The sequence below is a fragment of the Phanerochaete carnosa genome (assembly GCF_000300595.1).
Source record: "Phanerochaete carnosa HHB-10118-sp unplaced genomic scaffold PHACAscaffold_4, whole genome shotgun sequence".
NCBI lineage: Eukaryota > Fungi > Basidiomycota > Agaricomycetes > Polyporales > Phanerochaetaceae > Phanerochaete > Phanerochaete carnosa.
Window position 1 is genome coordinate 1,169,286 of NW_006767631.1, and position 14,617 is coordinate 1,183,902.

The following is a 14,617-nucleotide window of genomic DNA, read 5'->3' on the forward strand; positions in this document are numbered from 1 at the left end:
CGGTTCGATCGCTCTGGCGCCAACTGAGCGCGGCGCAGTCTCCAACGTGCTCCCTTCAAAAGCACCTGAACCACAACTTGACCCGCACCTGTCACCATCCCTCATACCTCCCTCACAAGAATTCATACCTTTCACGAAGTATAACATTTTCACCTGAATAGCATCATGGGTGTTCGTGGCTCTGATGTCCTCCTTATCATCGTGAGTACGCTAGGCCCGCTGAAGGAAATGTTGGGCTGACAAGGAGGCGTCGCGCGCGCCAGGTTGCAATTCTCGTGCCACCGATTTCCGTATTCTTCATGACTGGATGTAGCTGCGATTTTCTTATCAATATTCTCCTGACTGTGTGAGTACCATGTCACGTTCCCGTTCGATGGAGATGTCTAATGTGGATTCCTCCAGACTCGGCTACCTCCCTGGTCACATCGTGAGTAAACTTCAACAAAGAAAGGATCCCTATCCCTCAGTCTTGTCAAATAGCATGCTTTATGGCTGATATACAAGAAGATGAAGGCCGAGGAGCGTTACGGGCGTGGAGGCTACCACTGTGAGCGACTTCCGCGCTGTCACCACGTTGCCTCATAATTGACTTGTCCCTCTTTACGTAGACATTGGAAATGGCACGTACGAGCCCATCAATGACCAGCCAGGTATGGCCCCTGCTCAAGCTCCTCCCGTCAACTACGGTGCGACTGGTGGCAACTATGTCCGGTAATCAGTGTCCGTTGGATAATTTGCATACCCTTTACTGGCCCCTTCCATGCACGGTTTCTTCACATGTACGATTAGCTCCTCCCATGTTTGTGTATTGGATAGTCTGCGGGCATGTTGGACACATGAGCGTCGCTTTCTGACTCGATTTATCGGGCCAAACACCATTCTCCGGAACGATATCTGTAAGTCCTTTGAAAGCTGCAATCCCTTCGCTTTCCGTTTGTCCGGCTGAGCACAGACAACGGCCGCGGATTGGTACAGAGGGCCCCCTGGCTCACCGGCACCGCTGAGTCATTGGCGGAGTAGCCCGACGCAAACAAATAAGAGCCAAATAAAGGCGACGCGCCCATTTAATAGACGCCTCCCCCCAGATTCGACCGCCACCCTACCCTCAGTCTCGCACAATGTCGGGCAACGGCAGCCCTTCAGGAGTGCGTGACATTGCACGGAAGCAGCTGGAGCCCGGATTCGCCGCAGCGGTGGGTACACGAGTAGCAACAGCTTTCTGTGCCACGTTGTTGACTTCCCGGCATAGCATCCCTTATCGTTTAAAGCTTATTGTAAAGAGCTCGAGAAGCATATTTCACTCTATCCTCATGATATCAACGTGAGAAAGTCCATAATACGCGTGAAAAACAGGCGCACTTACACATCAGATAGTTTCGCGTAACACTGAAGCCAGGCCGCGACTGTGAGTGGCGGCAACGCGTCAAGAAAACGAAAACCTAACTAACACGCGTCTATCGACAGTGGGCGCCACTACGTGCTTGGAAGCGGGCTGTGGAAATGCCCAGACACCCCTTATAGAGAATATCAGCTCCCCGAAGCGTGGCAGAGAGCTCGGTGTTGGATCACTGTCAGCCTACAGGGTGAGTAGCCAAAAAAATGATCGCCGGAAGTCAAATGAACAAGGTGTATGCGCGTTTTCAGGCGCATATAGCGTCAAGCGTTGCACACCGAGATGCAAGGGATGCACGTGTGCGGTCCGGACACGTTGGTACGAAACTTGAAGTTGACAACGTTGACAGCCACAGCGTAGGTATTTGTCGTTTTGGATATATGGATCTGTCGCTTATAAGAAGACAGACTCCGAACAGTGCACCGCATATGCCGGATTCTCGGCGCCCCGCGCTGCTTGACGGGCTCGACGGCAGGACTCCAGGCACTTTAAGCTCTGCGCCACACGCAGGCACTGGCACCGCTCGGGCACGCCAGCTACTCGCTCGATCGTCCAGCGTGTCGCATTCATCTCCGGTCAAATCAGAACCTATGGATACCGTCATTCCTAGGAAGAGGTCGTCCGATGTTCCATCTCGGGACATCAAGAAGGAAGGACCCTTGACGGAAACGCTCCCCACGTTGTCTACACCCGCTGCAAAGAGGCTCAAGAGTGAGACATATAGCAGCCCAAAAACGCCGCTTGGGCTGGCGAACCGCGCGCCCTCCTTCTCAGACTTAATCACGGGCCACTCCTTCGAGGCCGCCATGAATGACGACGACATCGCAGAAGTCCGGAGAAAAATTGGCGAAATTCAATCGCAGATGTCTTCCGCTCAAGCGATGCATGACAAGGCTCAGCGTAAACCCAACAAGTCTAAGGCAGACACGGCTCGTATCGACAGATTGAAAAAGCACGTCGATGAGCTAACCTCGCAGAAAGCGCGCTACGCGGCAATGATCCCGACTGTGAGCCCCAGTCCTCGTAAACCTACTATCCCACGGTATCACACACAAAGCGCACCATCTGGATCAGATGTGCAACTTCCCCCAGCATTCTACAACCCTACGTTTTACAATCCCGGCTCACAGAACGGCGCGTTGCAGAATCAAGCATTCCATAATCTTGCGTTCGATCAGCAGAACCTATTTGTCTCCAGTGCTCTCTGGGATTCGCATCCCGCAATTGCCTCTGGTTCCAACGTCAAGGTCGAAGTGCAAACTCATGCGGTGAAGCCGGAGCTGAACGACCCAGACCTTGCTTTCGACTTCCAAAAGATCAACGCTGGCATACCCGGGATGCGAGCACCTGTTAGCGACGACGAAAGATTTGATGATGACGGAGACTTCTATGGCCGCGGCAAGGACATGTTCGCGGGCCCTATCGCTAAAGCAGACGAGTAAGTGCTCGACTACTCACCGCATACTACAATCTCTTCATTTATTGCCTTCAGCATCGAGAAGTTCTTGGTCTCAGCTGGAAATGCTGAGCAGTTTGATAGCAACGCGAGCGTTGAGAAGGCACTCGTGAAGCTCGGTCTGCCTGCGCTGTACCACCCCTTGCCTGGTATGGAAGTCGCACTGATGCCCCACCAAGCCATCGGTGTCGCCTGGATGCTGGAGAAGGAAAAGAGCCACGCGAAAGGCGGGTGCATGGCAGATGAGATGGGGCTCGGAAAGGTAATTTCCTCCTACCCGCGATTATATGCATCATAATCCGCTCACGATTTTCATCAGACTGTTCAAATGATTGCTGTCGTTGCCCGTAATCGCTCGCAAGACCCACTGAAGAAGACTACCCTCATTATCGCTCCATTGGCACTCCTTGACCAGTGGCAGCTCGAGATTGATATGAAGACGAACGTCGGATTCCAGTGCCTTATCTACCATGGTGCGTATGTTCCGTTCCGGTATATATATCGGTATATATTCGCTATCTAACCAATCACAGGTAATAACAAGCCTCGCAATCCCCAGGAGCTGAGGAAGTATGACGTAGTTTTGACAACATTCCAGGTCAGACAGCACGCAGCTTCTGTTTCATGTTCGTTAATGATATGTGGTACAGACTCTTGCGCACGAATGGCCCGATGACGAAGCTGAAGAGAAGGAGAAAGCTAAGAAGAAGCGGAAGAAAGTAAAGATGGACGGCTTCATTGTCGACGATTCTGAGGACGAGAAGCCACTCAAGAGGAAGGGCCGCAAGACCGACGGTCCGCTCATGCTTGTAGAGGTAATGGGCGCAAAATCCAGCGGAATAATAGCAGACTTACGTAACGCTCTTAACAGTGGTATCGAGTTGTCCTTGACGAAGCTCAAAATGTCAGGAACAGGCGAACTAGTACGTCAAACCCTGCAGCGGTTCTGTGGTATGCGCTCATCGTCGGCTATAGGAGTCTCTCGTGCTGTCAGCAAGCTCCAGGCTACGTATCGCTGGTGCCTAACTGGCACGCCCATTATCAACGGCCTGGCTGACGCATACGGCCTTCTCCGCTTCTTGCAATACCGCCCATGGTACGACTGGTCTGAGTTCAACTCGCATATCTCTAGGCTTGAAAAGAAACGCCGTAAGTAATGCTTGGCTTCTATGACAGAGTTGTTTTTACACCCGTTTCTAGCTGAGCTGGCGACACAGAGGCTGCAAGCTATTTTTGCTGCTATGCTCTTGCGGCGCAAGAAGGATTCTGTACGTACTTCTTACTTAATCATTCGCACTATGATGGCTTACATTGACCTAGTTGCTTGACGGCAAGCGTCTCATTGAGCTGCCCACCAAGGAGGTTGTCCTACAGATGCTTGAGTTCACTAAAGAAGAACGCGAGATTTATCAGATGGCACGTAGAGTTCTACGTTCTTCGAAATTAATACTCATCTACAATAGGTTGAAGCACGCTCGCAGGCAATCTTCAATAAGTTCCTCAGGGCTGGTACTGTCTTGAAGTAAGTGCTCTCTGGCTTGATACGCCCATTTGGCATATCATCGTGCCTTGCTTCGTTAGGAACTATCATCAAGTGCTTGTCTTGCTCCTCCGCCTTCGACAGATCTGCTCTCACCCGTCGCTCATCCAAGAGGAAGGTGTCGCGTTTGTCGCCAATGACGATGAGGAGACCGGTGCAAAGTACACGGAACTTGTTCGCGCTGAGCGTATCATGGGCGCTGAGTTCGTTAGTCGCATGCAAGCGAAGTTCAAACAAGCTATGCTTGACCGCATGGCGGCAGAGAAGGCAGTAAGTGCCACCTTCATAAATACACTTCGTAGCCTGAACACATCTTGTGCAGTCGGCAGATGCAACCCTGGAGGGCGATGACTTTGAGTGCCCAGTATGTTTCGACGGTTACACGGACCCCATCATCACAGCCTGTGGCCATTCTTTCTGTCGCGATTGCATTAGTAAGCGTCCACTCCACTCTCTGTCTGGTATGAGATGTTCATGCTCTCTCAAGCGAACGTGCTGAACGGCGCGCAACGCGAAGACGCTGCAGAACCAACGCGCTACAAAATGGATGAACGACCCTGTCCCACCTGCCGCAGTCCTATCTCCGCTGACAAGATCTTCGCTCGCACTGCGTTCGAACCCTCGGATGAACAGCTTTCCGCAGAGAAGGAGGAGCCTGTGGAGACTCAAATCGCCGGAGACACCATCATGGTCGATGTGAAGGCCGAGGGAGGTGTCAAATCCGCAAAGGCTGGGCGTGTTGTGCGCAAGCGCAGAGCGCATTCCAGGCGCGTTCTAGACTCTGATGAAGACGTCGATGACGACGAGATGAGCGACTTCATTGTGGAAAGCGACGAGGATGAGGAGAAGGACGCGCGGCGGGAACTGAAGAAACGCCTCAAGGGCAAGCGGCGAGCGATTGTGCTCTCGGACGATGAGGACGAGGATGTTATCTTTGGTACGAAGCAGGGCAAACCGGAGGCTGTCGCTGGTGAACAGCCTATCAGGCTTATGGCGAAATTTTTGCCCTCGACAAAGATGAAGGTGAGTGGCTATACGATTAGTTAACCTTCCTTGCTGATGAGACGCCAGCACATGATGGAGTTGCTCAAGCAGTGCGCTCAGGATCATCCGGATGAGAAGGCATGTTTCATTTAACAGCCGCACTGTTGCACGTGTTAACACCTCGCCCAGACCCTCATTGTCTCGCAGTGGACCCAGTGCCTGCAACTCGTCTCCAATTACCTGACGGAGAACGAGATTGCTCATGTCAAGTAGGCCTCCCTCCAATACTTCGTCAGGCGACAATGATAACTGACGTTAGCTGTTAGATATCAAGGCAACATGAATCGCGCCATGCGAGACAGGGCTGTTCGGGCATTCATGTCCAAGGACAAGGCGACCGTCATGCTTATGAGTCTCAAGTGTGGGGGTGTCGGACTGAATCTCACCCGCGCAAACTGGGTCATCAATTTGGACCTTGGTAAGCACTGCGCGTGTCCAGCGGCGCTTGGTCCATCTAATCCCTATCATCACAGGCTGGAGTTTGGCAATCGAGCAGCAGGCCTACGACCGAGTCCACCGTCTTGGTATGTGCATTCTATGATGAGACTGGGCGTTCTGCTGACAGAGGCGTGCAGGCCAGACACGCCCCGTCTACGTGCACCGTCTTGTGACCTCGAACACCGTTGAGGACCGGATTCTCGCCCTTCAGGAGCGTAAGAAGGATCTTGCTGATGGCAGTCTCGGCGAAGGTACTGGCAAGAAGCTTGGCAGACTCAGCGTGAAGGAGCTCGCAAACTGTACGCGTCTTTCCTCATCTCCTGCGCACAGCAGCTGATGACACATCGCTCGCAGTATTCGGTTTGGACCACCGTGGACATCTGCTCTGACGGACCTCCTCCTTATACCCTTACCTTACCGCGTAACCCGCCTTCGCTAGTCGTAGAATTATTCAGTAAAGCAGTATATTCATCGGTAACGTATTTACTCATTTCCGTCGTCTATTCCTGTTATTTTATGCGGCACTCAGCGTATTGTAGTTGTCGCTTTCCCCATTGTGTTCAAATCGTACTTTGAGCTTTTGTTCTATGTAACTCGAAGAATGATATTGGACCCTTTGAACGTTACAAATCTGTCTCTTTTATGTCTGGCGTCCAGCTTTGTACCCGCGTGCCCTTCCACCACAGCCCTAAACGCCCCTCGCTAGACGAATGCGCCTGATGTTCCCACCGTGCCTCGAATTGCCCACGTAACACGCCGTTCCTGGAAGCAAGTGCGGGATTGAAGGCGATGAAGCCCATTGACCCCTCTAACGTCTCTTCAGATGTGGAGTCCGCTGTTTCTACCTCTTTCGGGTCATGTTCTGGGAGGTGCATTAGGACAAGCGGTAGGGGCGAAGAGTGGGCGTGGAGAGCCGCCGATTTTGAGAATGGGGACGAGGATACCACGAGCCCTACCGCCGGATAGGCATTGCCAGGTCCTTGAGGAATGTTTTCTGCAGAAGCAGAGGGAAACAGCGACGTATAACGAAGGAGAACGCCCTCCATCTCGCGGATGTACTTGGGACTCAGCTTCTTCGCCTCTGCTTTGCACTGAGCGAGGACACGAAGGCGTCGGTGTCCGGGTATGCCGCTTTGCCTATGCAGGGAAGTATCGTCTGTTGGGAGCCACCACCAGCCCTGTAGGTCGATGCCGCCGTCAGCCTTGCCACCGACGCGGCGGAGGGACATGGACAGACAGTCCTGTAGGAGTCGCATGGAGCGTTCCTCGAACGCTATGCCTCGGTGCACCGCGGAGAGTGCCATCTTGCGCGAAAATATGAGCGTAGACCCATGCAGTACCATACACCTAAGGTGCAGAGCCCGGCTGGCAGAGGAGTTGGTGGGCAAGAGTCAGACGGAGGAGCAAGTTGAAGTCGGAAGGCGCCTTATTAGGCGCCTAATGATCCGCCATCTTTGTGGCGACGGCGGGCTTGACGTGGCCGTCGCCGACGGTGTGGGTCGGACGCGAGTGTCACGCTCGGCGGAGCACTGCCGCCCGCTATGAATAGTCGCCAAAGGTATATTATCCATTTGCTTGCTGCGGCTTGTGTCCGCTTACTAGCATAGCGTGATATTCATCCAGCGTCACGTAGCACCTCGACGTGGTTGGGACCCTGTTACTCGCGATCGTCCAGGGCTGGTTGAGGACCCACGTACTGAAAGCTGGCAGGCTTCACATATAATGTGCCGCCGTGGTATCCCGGGTAGCCGCCATTCTTGGTCTACACCTCCTGCTGAACACAAGCCCCACGATGCCAAGTATCCACGAAATGCCCACGGGGCTCGTTCTGCGCATCGTTCTATCCTCGGTGGTACGAAGTCTACGTTCCATTCGCCAAACGGCGGAGCAGACTCTGTGGATGTCTCTGCATTCGGGGTCTTCAGTACTTCCTAGTCTGCGTAAGTTCGTTAAGATGCTTTCTCTATGCATCATCGTTAACGCTTGCCCCAGGCATCCCATGGACCGCGCAGCCGACCCTAGTAAAAGGCGCATAGCGACTTGCGACGAAGCGTGCCAAAAAACGTTTCAAAACCAAAAAGCACAAAACGTGTCTCGAGAGAATACGGGCGCTGTGGGTATATCAATCGAAGTGAGGTCATCTTTGGCCGTCACACCGCGAACTACAGTATTGTACATGTAATACCAGGAACTACGGGACATTCGAAGACGAAGATTAATGTACACTTGTTACCGTAAAAATTGCGCCCTAAGAGTGTAAGAGGATGGGCATGGCCTTCAGCGACGCACTGCGCCGCGGTTCAAAGGAGCGGAGGAGTCCGTGCTGGTAACGCTCTCAATGGTACCGGCACTGGACGTCGACGCCATGCTAGGCGTACGGCGCAACGTCTGGACTCTTGCGGATGCGGATGCAGACTGCTGCTCATCAGAGGATTCCTTGGGGGGCAGCACGAACGGAGTGATGCCCGCTGCCTCGGAGGAGGCCATGTCGATAACCTTCCGTGGAGGTGAAAAGGAAGGCAAACATGCAGAATCGGTGATCAGACGCTGGGTCGTGATCAGCAAAATTGCGTTGACGAGCCCTTGAAGAAGAGATGAGCTTAAATGAGACGGCGAATAGTGGCAGTGTGCAGACCTTGGAGGTTGAAGAGCGTGTCTGTGAAGATTGTCGCCCAGAAAGGAATTTCCGTTCCGCTGAACTGGATGAAGCGAGAAATAGCTACCGGTACTAGCAAGATGCCGTAGAATACCGGGTACCTTCGAGCTGTGCTTTAGTTCAGGTGTATGAAAGACGAGCCAGTCGTGCTCACCACACCAAGCGAGCAGCGACTCGCATCATGGACGAGTCGAGCCAGTCGCGGCTGATGGCAAGCATCCATCTCTCGCTCCTTGGAACGAAGCGGAGATGCCAACCGTCACTCCTGTGCACAAGATTTCCACGGACGCGTAGCAAGATGAAGATGTAGAGCACGAAAGACAGGCCGGACGACATGAATTCCTGCATGCCATAGAAGCAGCATCAGCACGGCTTATTTGTCAGACAGGACAGTTGGCTTACGAAGAAGTACTCCAAGAACATCTGCTCTCTGGGGTATGCTTGGGTTATCCAGCACCTAGATCTCAATGTAGCGACGAAGAGAGCGACGACGGAATGGAGCCTACCAATAACCAGTCGGCCCAAAATACGGCCCTTTGGCCTTTGTCTCAATCGCAAGGGGTCCAATGGAGACAGCGAGCACAATCGCCAACCAACCAACGCATAGTGTGAGGTAACGCAAGCCTGCCGATGACGTGGTCCGCAAAAACAGGATACGGAAGACGCACACCGAAAGGATGAAGGACCTGCATCGACTTGATCAGAATCATCTATCGCAAACGCATCTCTCCTGACGTACCAAACCGCAGTCCCGACATTTCCAGCCTGTTTGACACCGCCTTGGAAGCTACAGAGCGTCCCTGGCTCCACAGCGCGGTCCGTGATCCATCTAACATTGACCATAGCTCCGATTGCCTGCAGAAGATTGGCGACCAGGAGAGAAACAAAGTAAGGCATTACGTTGACAGTGAATGCAGGAACTCGAAAGATCATGGCCTAAACAAGCATGCAGCGTATATGAGCGATTCAAGTTGGATGCAGGAGATTGAGGACTCACAAGGAGAATGAAAAGTACTGCGAAGCCAGACAGAGAACCAGCAACTACGAGACTCTGCACAATCCATTTAGTGACGTCCGTGATCTCTCGGGAGTGGAACCCACCGCCACGCCTTTGAAACGGTCATCACCAAACGGCGCAGCCGCAGAAAGGTGTGCAGGTAGCTGACTCATTCCGTATGGCTTCTAGCCAGTGCGGTATTCACGACCTGCGTGAAGCGGGCCTAGATGTGGAGGGGCACTCTCTCAGAGGGTTGGTTGAGGGACCGGCAAGGTCTCGCGGGACGCCTTGATAACGTGCTGCATTATGACCGTGAGCACCGACACGAAACTCGCACAGCCTTCGCTCTCCGTGTATCATATCTGCGGGCTCACACAGTCCACAGCATTTGGAAGGGCACCGCCAGAAACGCATTAATAGCATGCTTTGACGGTCACCATGATGAGTGATACAAGCGGACGAGCAGGCTCGAACAGGCACCAGACGCTCTGTGATAAAGGGAGAGAGACGTTCTAGAATCAAGGGCACTCCGGACAGAGTAGTATAAGACCCACCAAAAACGCTGCAGCGATGCTCAGAAGTATCGACGACCCGGTAGTGCGACGACGCTCAGCTATCGTCAGACCTCGTTGGTCTGTTGTTTACGGCTATGACAGACGAGTTGTCACGCCAGGTTGGGCGGAGGAAGAGAAACGAGATTGGCGTCTATTCATGGGCGAGTGATATAGGCGCCTAAATGCCTGCCCCGTCTCTCGTCTTCTCCCCTCGTCTCTCCAGCTCACTGTTAAACCGTAAACTCATTACGATACTCTCATCTTCAATACTCTCGAGATGCTCTGCAATCGAGTCTCGCTACCGACTCCGTAGCTCTCCATATCGGCCGGCGCTGATACTTGGATGCTGAGAACATCGGTGCACAACCCCAGGCGACTCAATCACTGGCGGCGCAGAGTAGACGATTTTTCTGGTGCTCTACGGTCTCTCAACTGGCAACTTAGATAGCTGTCACGGCGTGCTTCTGCTTGGAGTTCGCAACCGGTGAGTGTCGTGTGTAATCTTGGTTCGTAACCAAGGGCTTTGCAAAGATGACAATTGGAAGAATCATTGGAGGGCTCTTTCTCGATGAATGAACCGCCCTCGCATTCATTCGGGTACACTTCGTTTCATGTACATGCGAAGGAACCGTCTGGGTACGAGGGTATAGAACGGAAAGCTGATTTTCTTGGTGATGAACATCGCCTCCTTGTATTCAACTCCCACCATATATCAGAATGATTCTGACTTCATCATTTTTATTAGCGGCCACTGCGCTCTCGCGATGGTGAACGTCTTGTAAACTGGTGGCATTGACATCAAAGGCGCGACGTTTCTTCTGTTTGTGAAACCTTGGAGTGCTGCAGAAGGTCTGGCCGTAAGATAGGAGATCGCACGTGCGTGGCGGTTGACATACGAACGTTTCCATTTCTGTCTTGTACCAGCGTCGTGTACGCTTGTCGTCAGCCTCCGGCGCGGGCTATGTCTCCCTCGAATGCCGCTGGCTTTCTCTTGACCTTGGTCCTTCGTTATCACGGTCACTACTCGCTCTCGCGCTGTCATCTTTCGCTATTCATCTACTTCGATCCCGCCGAAATGTCGTCTAAATCCCGCACCATCCTCTCAGACGCTACAAATCAGTTCAAGAACGGCATTCGTCGCATGAGGAGCACACAATTCGATCGACCCCTCGCCAAAGGAAAAGAGAACTACCTTAGGCCGGCTCAGATACCGACACCTGAATCCGCTCCTGCTTTACCGTCTCAGCATGCGGTCAACTTACATCGCTGGGACCCAGTAGACGGTATGATAATCATCAAGGTCTCTGTGCCCTCTACGGACGACATCTGGCGCCTTAAAGTCTCGGAGACAATCTCGCTCCGCGCTTTCCGTGCAAAGGTCGAACTTAAGGTTGGCTTTGCTGTTGTACTTATGGACCAGGAGCACGCAGGGAGGCGGATCGTATCGGAGGAGGCTTTCAAGCGCTGGGTCGCTGGACGAGTTCGGAACGGGAGGAACTATCCTGTCGTCGCGGTTAGGAAGCAGCAAGCATTCGTCATGAACCCTTCGACGCCGACTTCCCCGCTCTCACCGATGTTTCCATTCACGCCCATGACGCCGATCTCGCCCACTGCACCTTACTTGCCTATGCCGACCCAAAGCCACTGGTCGCCTTAAACACCACTGCCAGCCTCGCTTAGCTACTACAATATCTCATCCATCTGCTCTCACCATCAAGAACCGGGGTGTCTACTGCTTGGATAATGTATTTGCTGCATCCTGCATCGTACCAGTTCTGTGCTTTTGTCTAGCTGTGATTTATTGGTGTAGCCCATCTGGCATTGCCCTTACCATTTTGATATATCGTCGCTCGATGTAATCTTCGCCGCCCTATCTGCGCTGGGTAATATTGTGATTCAAATTACTGTAACCTCACACCATCGAGAGTCTATCCACTGCTTTCCCTCGGACATCACCAAGTCACCTATTGGCCTACCTGTAGCGCGCGGCAGCGTAAAGGCGCACGGTGGCACGTTACAGAGCTCCTCCTCAATGCCGGCATCCGGTGCCTGCTCGAGACACCGCTGCAGACGCTGCAGGGCGCTGGTAGCGCCCGCAGACAACTGTTTGACCTCGAAGTCGAATTTTGGCGACAGAGGGGGGGACGACTCGAAGAGGTCCGCGACGGTGCGAAGGGAGACACTCCTAAGCTCCGAGTAGAACTGCTCGCTCGGGCGGTCCGCGCAGAGGTTCACGAACTCGTCGAGCGCGACGTACTCCTCGGCGAGGTCGTCTTCGTGGCAGGTCAGGGACAGTGCGGTGATGGGACACCGGGAGAGCGACGCCAGCGACTCGGCGAGGTGTTCGACAGGTAGCAGCGGCGAGATGTGGAGGCTCCGCAGGTGTTTGAGGTGTCGCATGTGTATCGGATCGTACGAAAGCGGAGAGCTGAGATGGAGCTCTGTTACCGAGTGTGCGGTAGCGTCCATGATGCGTTCGGCGCATGTGCGATTGAAGTCGGGAGACTCGTAGCAGCAGCTGCCGATCTCGAGTATATCAAGCTGGCACTGCACGGGGGTGGTGGCCCATCGCTCGTCGCCGAGGTGTGTGCCCCGAATTCGCATCACACGCAATGTTGGGATGCGCAGTAGCGAGGGCAGGGAGAGGCTATTCCCCAATAGGGGGTGTGCAGGGATGCTTTCATCACCCATGAGCACTGGAATAAACGGATAAGCCCCGACGAGCTCGGGTGCATGGATAGCTGAGCGGCAGATGCGGTCAAGCTCGAGATGGATGAGACGTGGGATAGTTGCTGCAATTGAGACAACCAGGCGCTCCCCTCTGTGAGTGGGAACGGGATCAGCGGTTGCGTCAGGATCCGAGGACGACAAACTTACAGAGGCGTGTTCTCGTCCCGCCCACAATTAGTGATACACAGCTTTCGGAGGGCGTGTAGGTGTGTGAAACATGGGATGATTCTGGGTTGCAGCGATCCCGGGATGCTGAGGGCCAGCTCCTCCAACCGTGGACACCGGGTGAGCAGGTCGGCCAGAGCTGTCGTCGCACGGAGCGGGGAGAACAGGCTGTCCATGGAGAGATCCACGCTCAGCGTTCGGACATGGCGACAGTACTCGTCTGGCACTGAGTCCAAGAACGACCGCATAGACCTGGATCCGCGAAGGTTCACATCCTACATGACAGTGTTAAACGCATGAAGAAAAGAACGGTAAAAAGGCGCCCACTTTGTATAGCGAGGGGATGGCCAACGCGTATGTCTCATGGCTCAGCCTTGAGAACTTGCGGATATCATAAGAATCGAGGTGTTCAGCGATAGTGTACTTCATCTCTGCAGGGAGCTCGTCCCAGTAAGAGAGGCGGGTGTTAAGCTGCATGGCGGTTGTGAGCTTCGAGAGGGGCGCGGTGTAGACTCCATTCCAGCAAAAGACAGTCTTTATACTAGCGCAAATTCTGCGACAACTTCGGGTCTTCCTGATGTGTGCTCGCGAGCAACCATCCAAGATAGCGGGCAGACAGGCGCCGCGACTGTGTGGGAACCCTGAGTTGGACGCCTAACCGGTGTTCCAGGGATGATGTGCCGATAATACACATCGAATCGGATCGAGAATTAGTAGATACCTGTGTCATCCTGGCTGGAGCTGGCAACCAGGTAAAGTTGGCCGAAGGTCAGCAGAAGTGATGTGGCTTGATTTCGCCTGTGGGTCGCCTGGTGAACCCGATGTTGGCGGAAATGCATAAGGTGATCGACGACAATAAATGTTCTACAAACTGATCAGCATGGTCGGACGTGTATGAAACGAGCGTGGTCAGGAGGCGAGGCGGCTGGCATCGGCATGAGGTGCAGCCTTCCGGGCGTTGGGCCATGCGTAACAAAAAGGCGGAAACACCGTTTCCTTGGAAATTAGAACTACGAGTGGTACCGGATGCTTCCACCTGAAGGGATGTTGATGAGGCAGGTCTGAAGATGCGCCGCATGCCGTTCGGCGTTTATATTAGGGAAACTGTTCTCGGTGGGTCGCACGGCCTGTAGAAGAAATATGTTTTGTTATTAGAAAGAAAGAAACAAGTAAGCTCGAGTAGATCCCAGATGAATTAATCAAAGCTGTAGCGAGAGCGTTACATATCGACACAGGGAGCAGTAACAAGAATTCAAAGGTTCGGCGCCTGGTCTGCGATTTCGGGCGTCTACCTGCTCAACCCACCCGTTGTTCTTCTGGGATGGCCTTGACATCCCACACTCATGTCTCCTACTTCTTCTTCTACTCCCGGCTGACAAGGTACCTAGCGCTCTGCAATCAACAGGGGTGGTCTGAATTTTGATCTTTACTCGTCTCTTTCCTGACCAAGCGCACACTGCGATATGCCCTTTTGTCTCATAGACTTCCTCGGCAGACCAGAGTTCAATTCGATCTCATCTTCATAACTCTATCGATCCGCGCACTAGACCTAGACAAGCGATGCGCTCACACCACCACCCACAGCGCACAAACAGCGCAGAGTGCTCGATCTCTCGGAATCGGCTCACGTTGCGCCAGAGGCAC

At 53.4% G+C, this 14,617-nt stretch overlaps 4 protein-coding genes across 4 annotated transcripts; 2 read left to right on the forward strand and 2 right to left on the reverse strand.

The window, feature by feature from the left end:
• The first annotated feature begins 91 nt into the window (after positions 1 to 91).
• On the forward strand, positions 92 to 855 carry PHACADRAFT_253744 (uncharacterized protein). Its single transcript, XM_007394334.1, has 5 exons — positions 92 to 201; positions 264 to 346; positions 403 to 427; positions 481 to 547; positions 609 to 855. The coding sequence occupies exons 1-5, from the start codon at positions 166 to 168 to the stop codon at positions 713 to 715; spliced, it is 318 nt and encodes a 105-aa protein (XP_007394396.1). The 5' UTR covers positions 92 to 165; the 3' UTR covers positions 716 to 855.
• Positions 856 to 1,118: 263 nt separating this feature from the next.
• PHACADRAFT_207772 (uncharacterized protein) lies at positions 1,119 to 7,334 on the forward strand (the record flags this gene model as incomplete). Its single annotated transcript, XM_007394335.1, has 24 exons — positions 1,119 to 1,193; positions 1,250 to 1,321; positions 1,375 to 1,405; positions 1,465 to 1,583; positions 1,645 to 1,749; positions 1,801 to 2,831; positions 2,886 to 3,111; positions 3,169 to 3,322; positions 3,383 to 3,447; positions 3,500 to 3,664; positions 3,721 to 3,772; positions 3,825 to 3,998; positions 4,050 to 4,117; positions 4,170 to 4,274; positions 4,331 to 4,371; positions 4,431 to 4,659; positions 4,712 to 4,823; positions 4,877 to 5,412; positions 5,461 to 5,511; positions 5,563 to 5,642; positions 5,700 to 5,851; positions 5,907 to 5,957; positions 6,009 to 6,170; positions 6,226 to 7,334. The coding sequence occupies 24 exons, from the start codon at positions 1,119 to 1,121 to the stop codon at positions 6,258 to 6,260; spliced, it is 3,891 nt and encodes a 1,296-aa protein (XP_007394397.1). The 3' UTR covers positions 6,261 to 7,334.
• A 142-nt stretch (positions 7,335 to 7,476) lies between these two features.
• On the reverse strand, positions 7,477 to 9,743 carry PHACADRAFT_253748 (uncharacterized protein). Its single transcript, XM_007394336.1, has 9 exons — positions 9,629 to 9,743; positions 9,525 to 9,578; positions 9,267 to 9,463; positions 9,034 to 9,213; positions 8,930 to 8,984; positions 8,682 to 8,869; positions 8,507 to 8,628; positions 7,864 to 8,453; positions 7,477 to 7,811 (listed from the first exon to the last, which is right to left on the reverse strand). The coding sequence occupies exons 1-8, from the start codon at positions 9,695 to 9,697 to the stop codon at positions 8,149 to 8,151; spliced, it is 1,170 nt and encodes a 389-aa protein (XP_007394398.1). The 5' UTR covers positions 9,698 to 9,743; the 3' UTR covers positions 7,477 to 7,811; positions 7,864 to 8,148.
• Positions 9,744 to 10,801: 1,058 nt separating this feature from the next.
• On the reverse strand, positions 10,802 to 13,838 carry PHACADRAFT_118361 (uncharacterized protein). Its single transcript, XM_007394337.1, has 3 exons — positions 13,301 to 13,838; positions 12,956 to 13,248; positions 10,802 to 12,899 (listed from the first exon to the last, which is right to left on the reverse strand). The coding sequence occupies exons 1-3, from the start codon at positions 13,448 to 13,450 to the stop codon at positions 11,975 to 11,977; spliced, it is 1,368 nt and encodes a 455-aa protein (XP_007394399.1). The 5' UTR covers positions 13,451 to 13,838; the 3' UTR covers positions 10,802 to 11,974.
• Between the last annotated feature and the right edge of the window lie 779 nt (positions 13,839 to 14,617).

Coding starts and splice junctions, on each gene's coding strand:
- PHACADRAFT_253744 (XM_007394334.1), top strand. CDS start 166: ATGGGTGTTCGTGGCTCTGATGTCCTCCTTATCATC. Junction 202..263: donor CTGATGTCCTCCTTATCATC/GTGAGTACGCTA, acceptor CGCGCGCGCCAG/GTTGCAATTCTCGTGCCACC. Junction 428..480: donor GCTACCTCCCTGGTCACATC/GTGAGTAAACTT, acceptor CTTGTCAAATAG/CATGCTTTATGGCTGATATA.
- PHACADRAFT_253748 (XM_007394336.1), bottom strand. CDS start 9,697: ATGAGTCAGCTACCTGCACACCTTTCTGCGGCTGCGCCGTTTGGTGAT. Junction 9,214..9,266: donor AATGTCGGGACTGCGGTTTG/GTACGTCAGGAG, acceptor AAGTCGATGCAG/GTCCTTCATCCTTTCGGTGT. Junction 8,629..8,681: donor GTCGCTGCTCGCTTGGTGTG/GTGAGCACGACT, acceptor CACAGCTCGAAG/GTACCCGGTATTCTACGGCA.
- PHACADRAFT_118361 (XM_007394337.1), bottom strand. CDS start 13,450: ATGCAGCTTAACACCCGCCTCTCTTACTGGGACGAGCTCCCTGCAGAG. Junction 13,249..13,300: donor CCATCCCCTCGCTATACAAA/GTGGGCGCCTTT, acceptor ACTGTCATGTAG/GATGTGAACCTTCGCGGATC. Junction 12,900..12,955: donor CGGGACGAGAACACGCCTCT/GTAAGTTTGTCG, acceptor TCCCACTCACAG/AGGGGAGCGCCTGGTTGTCT.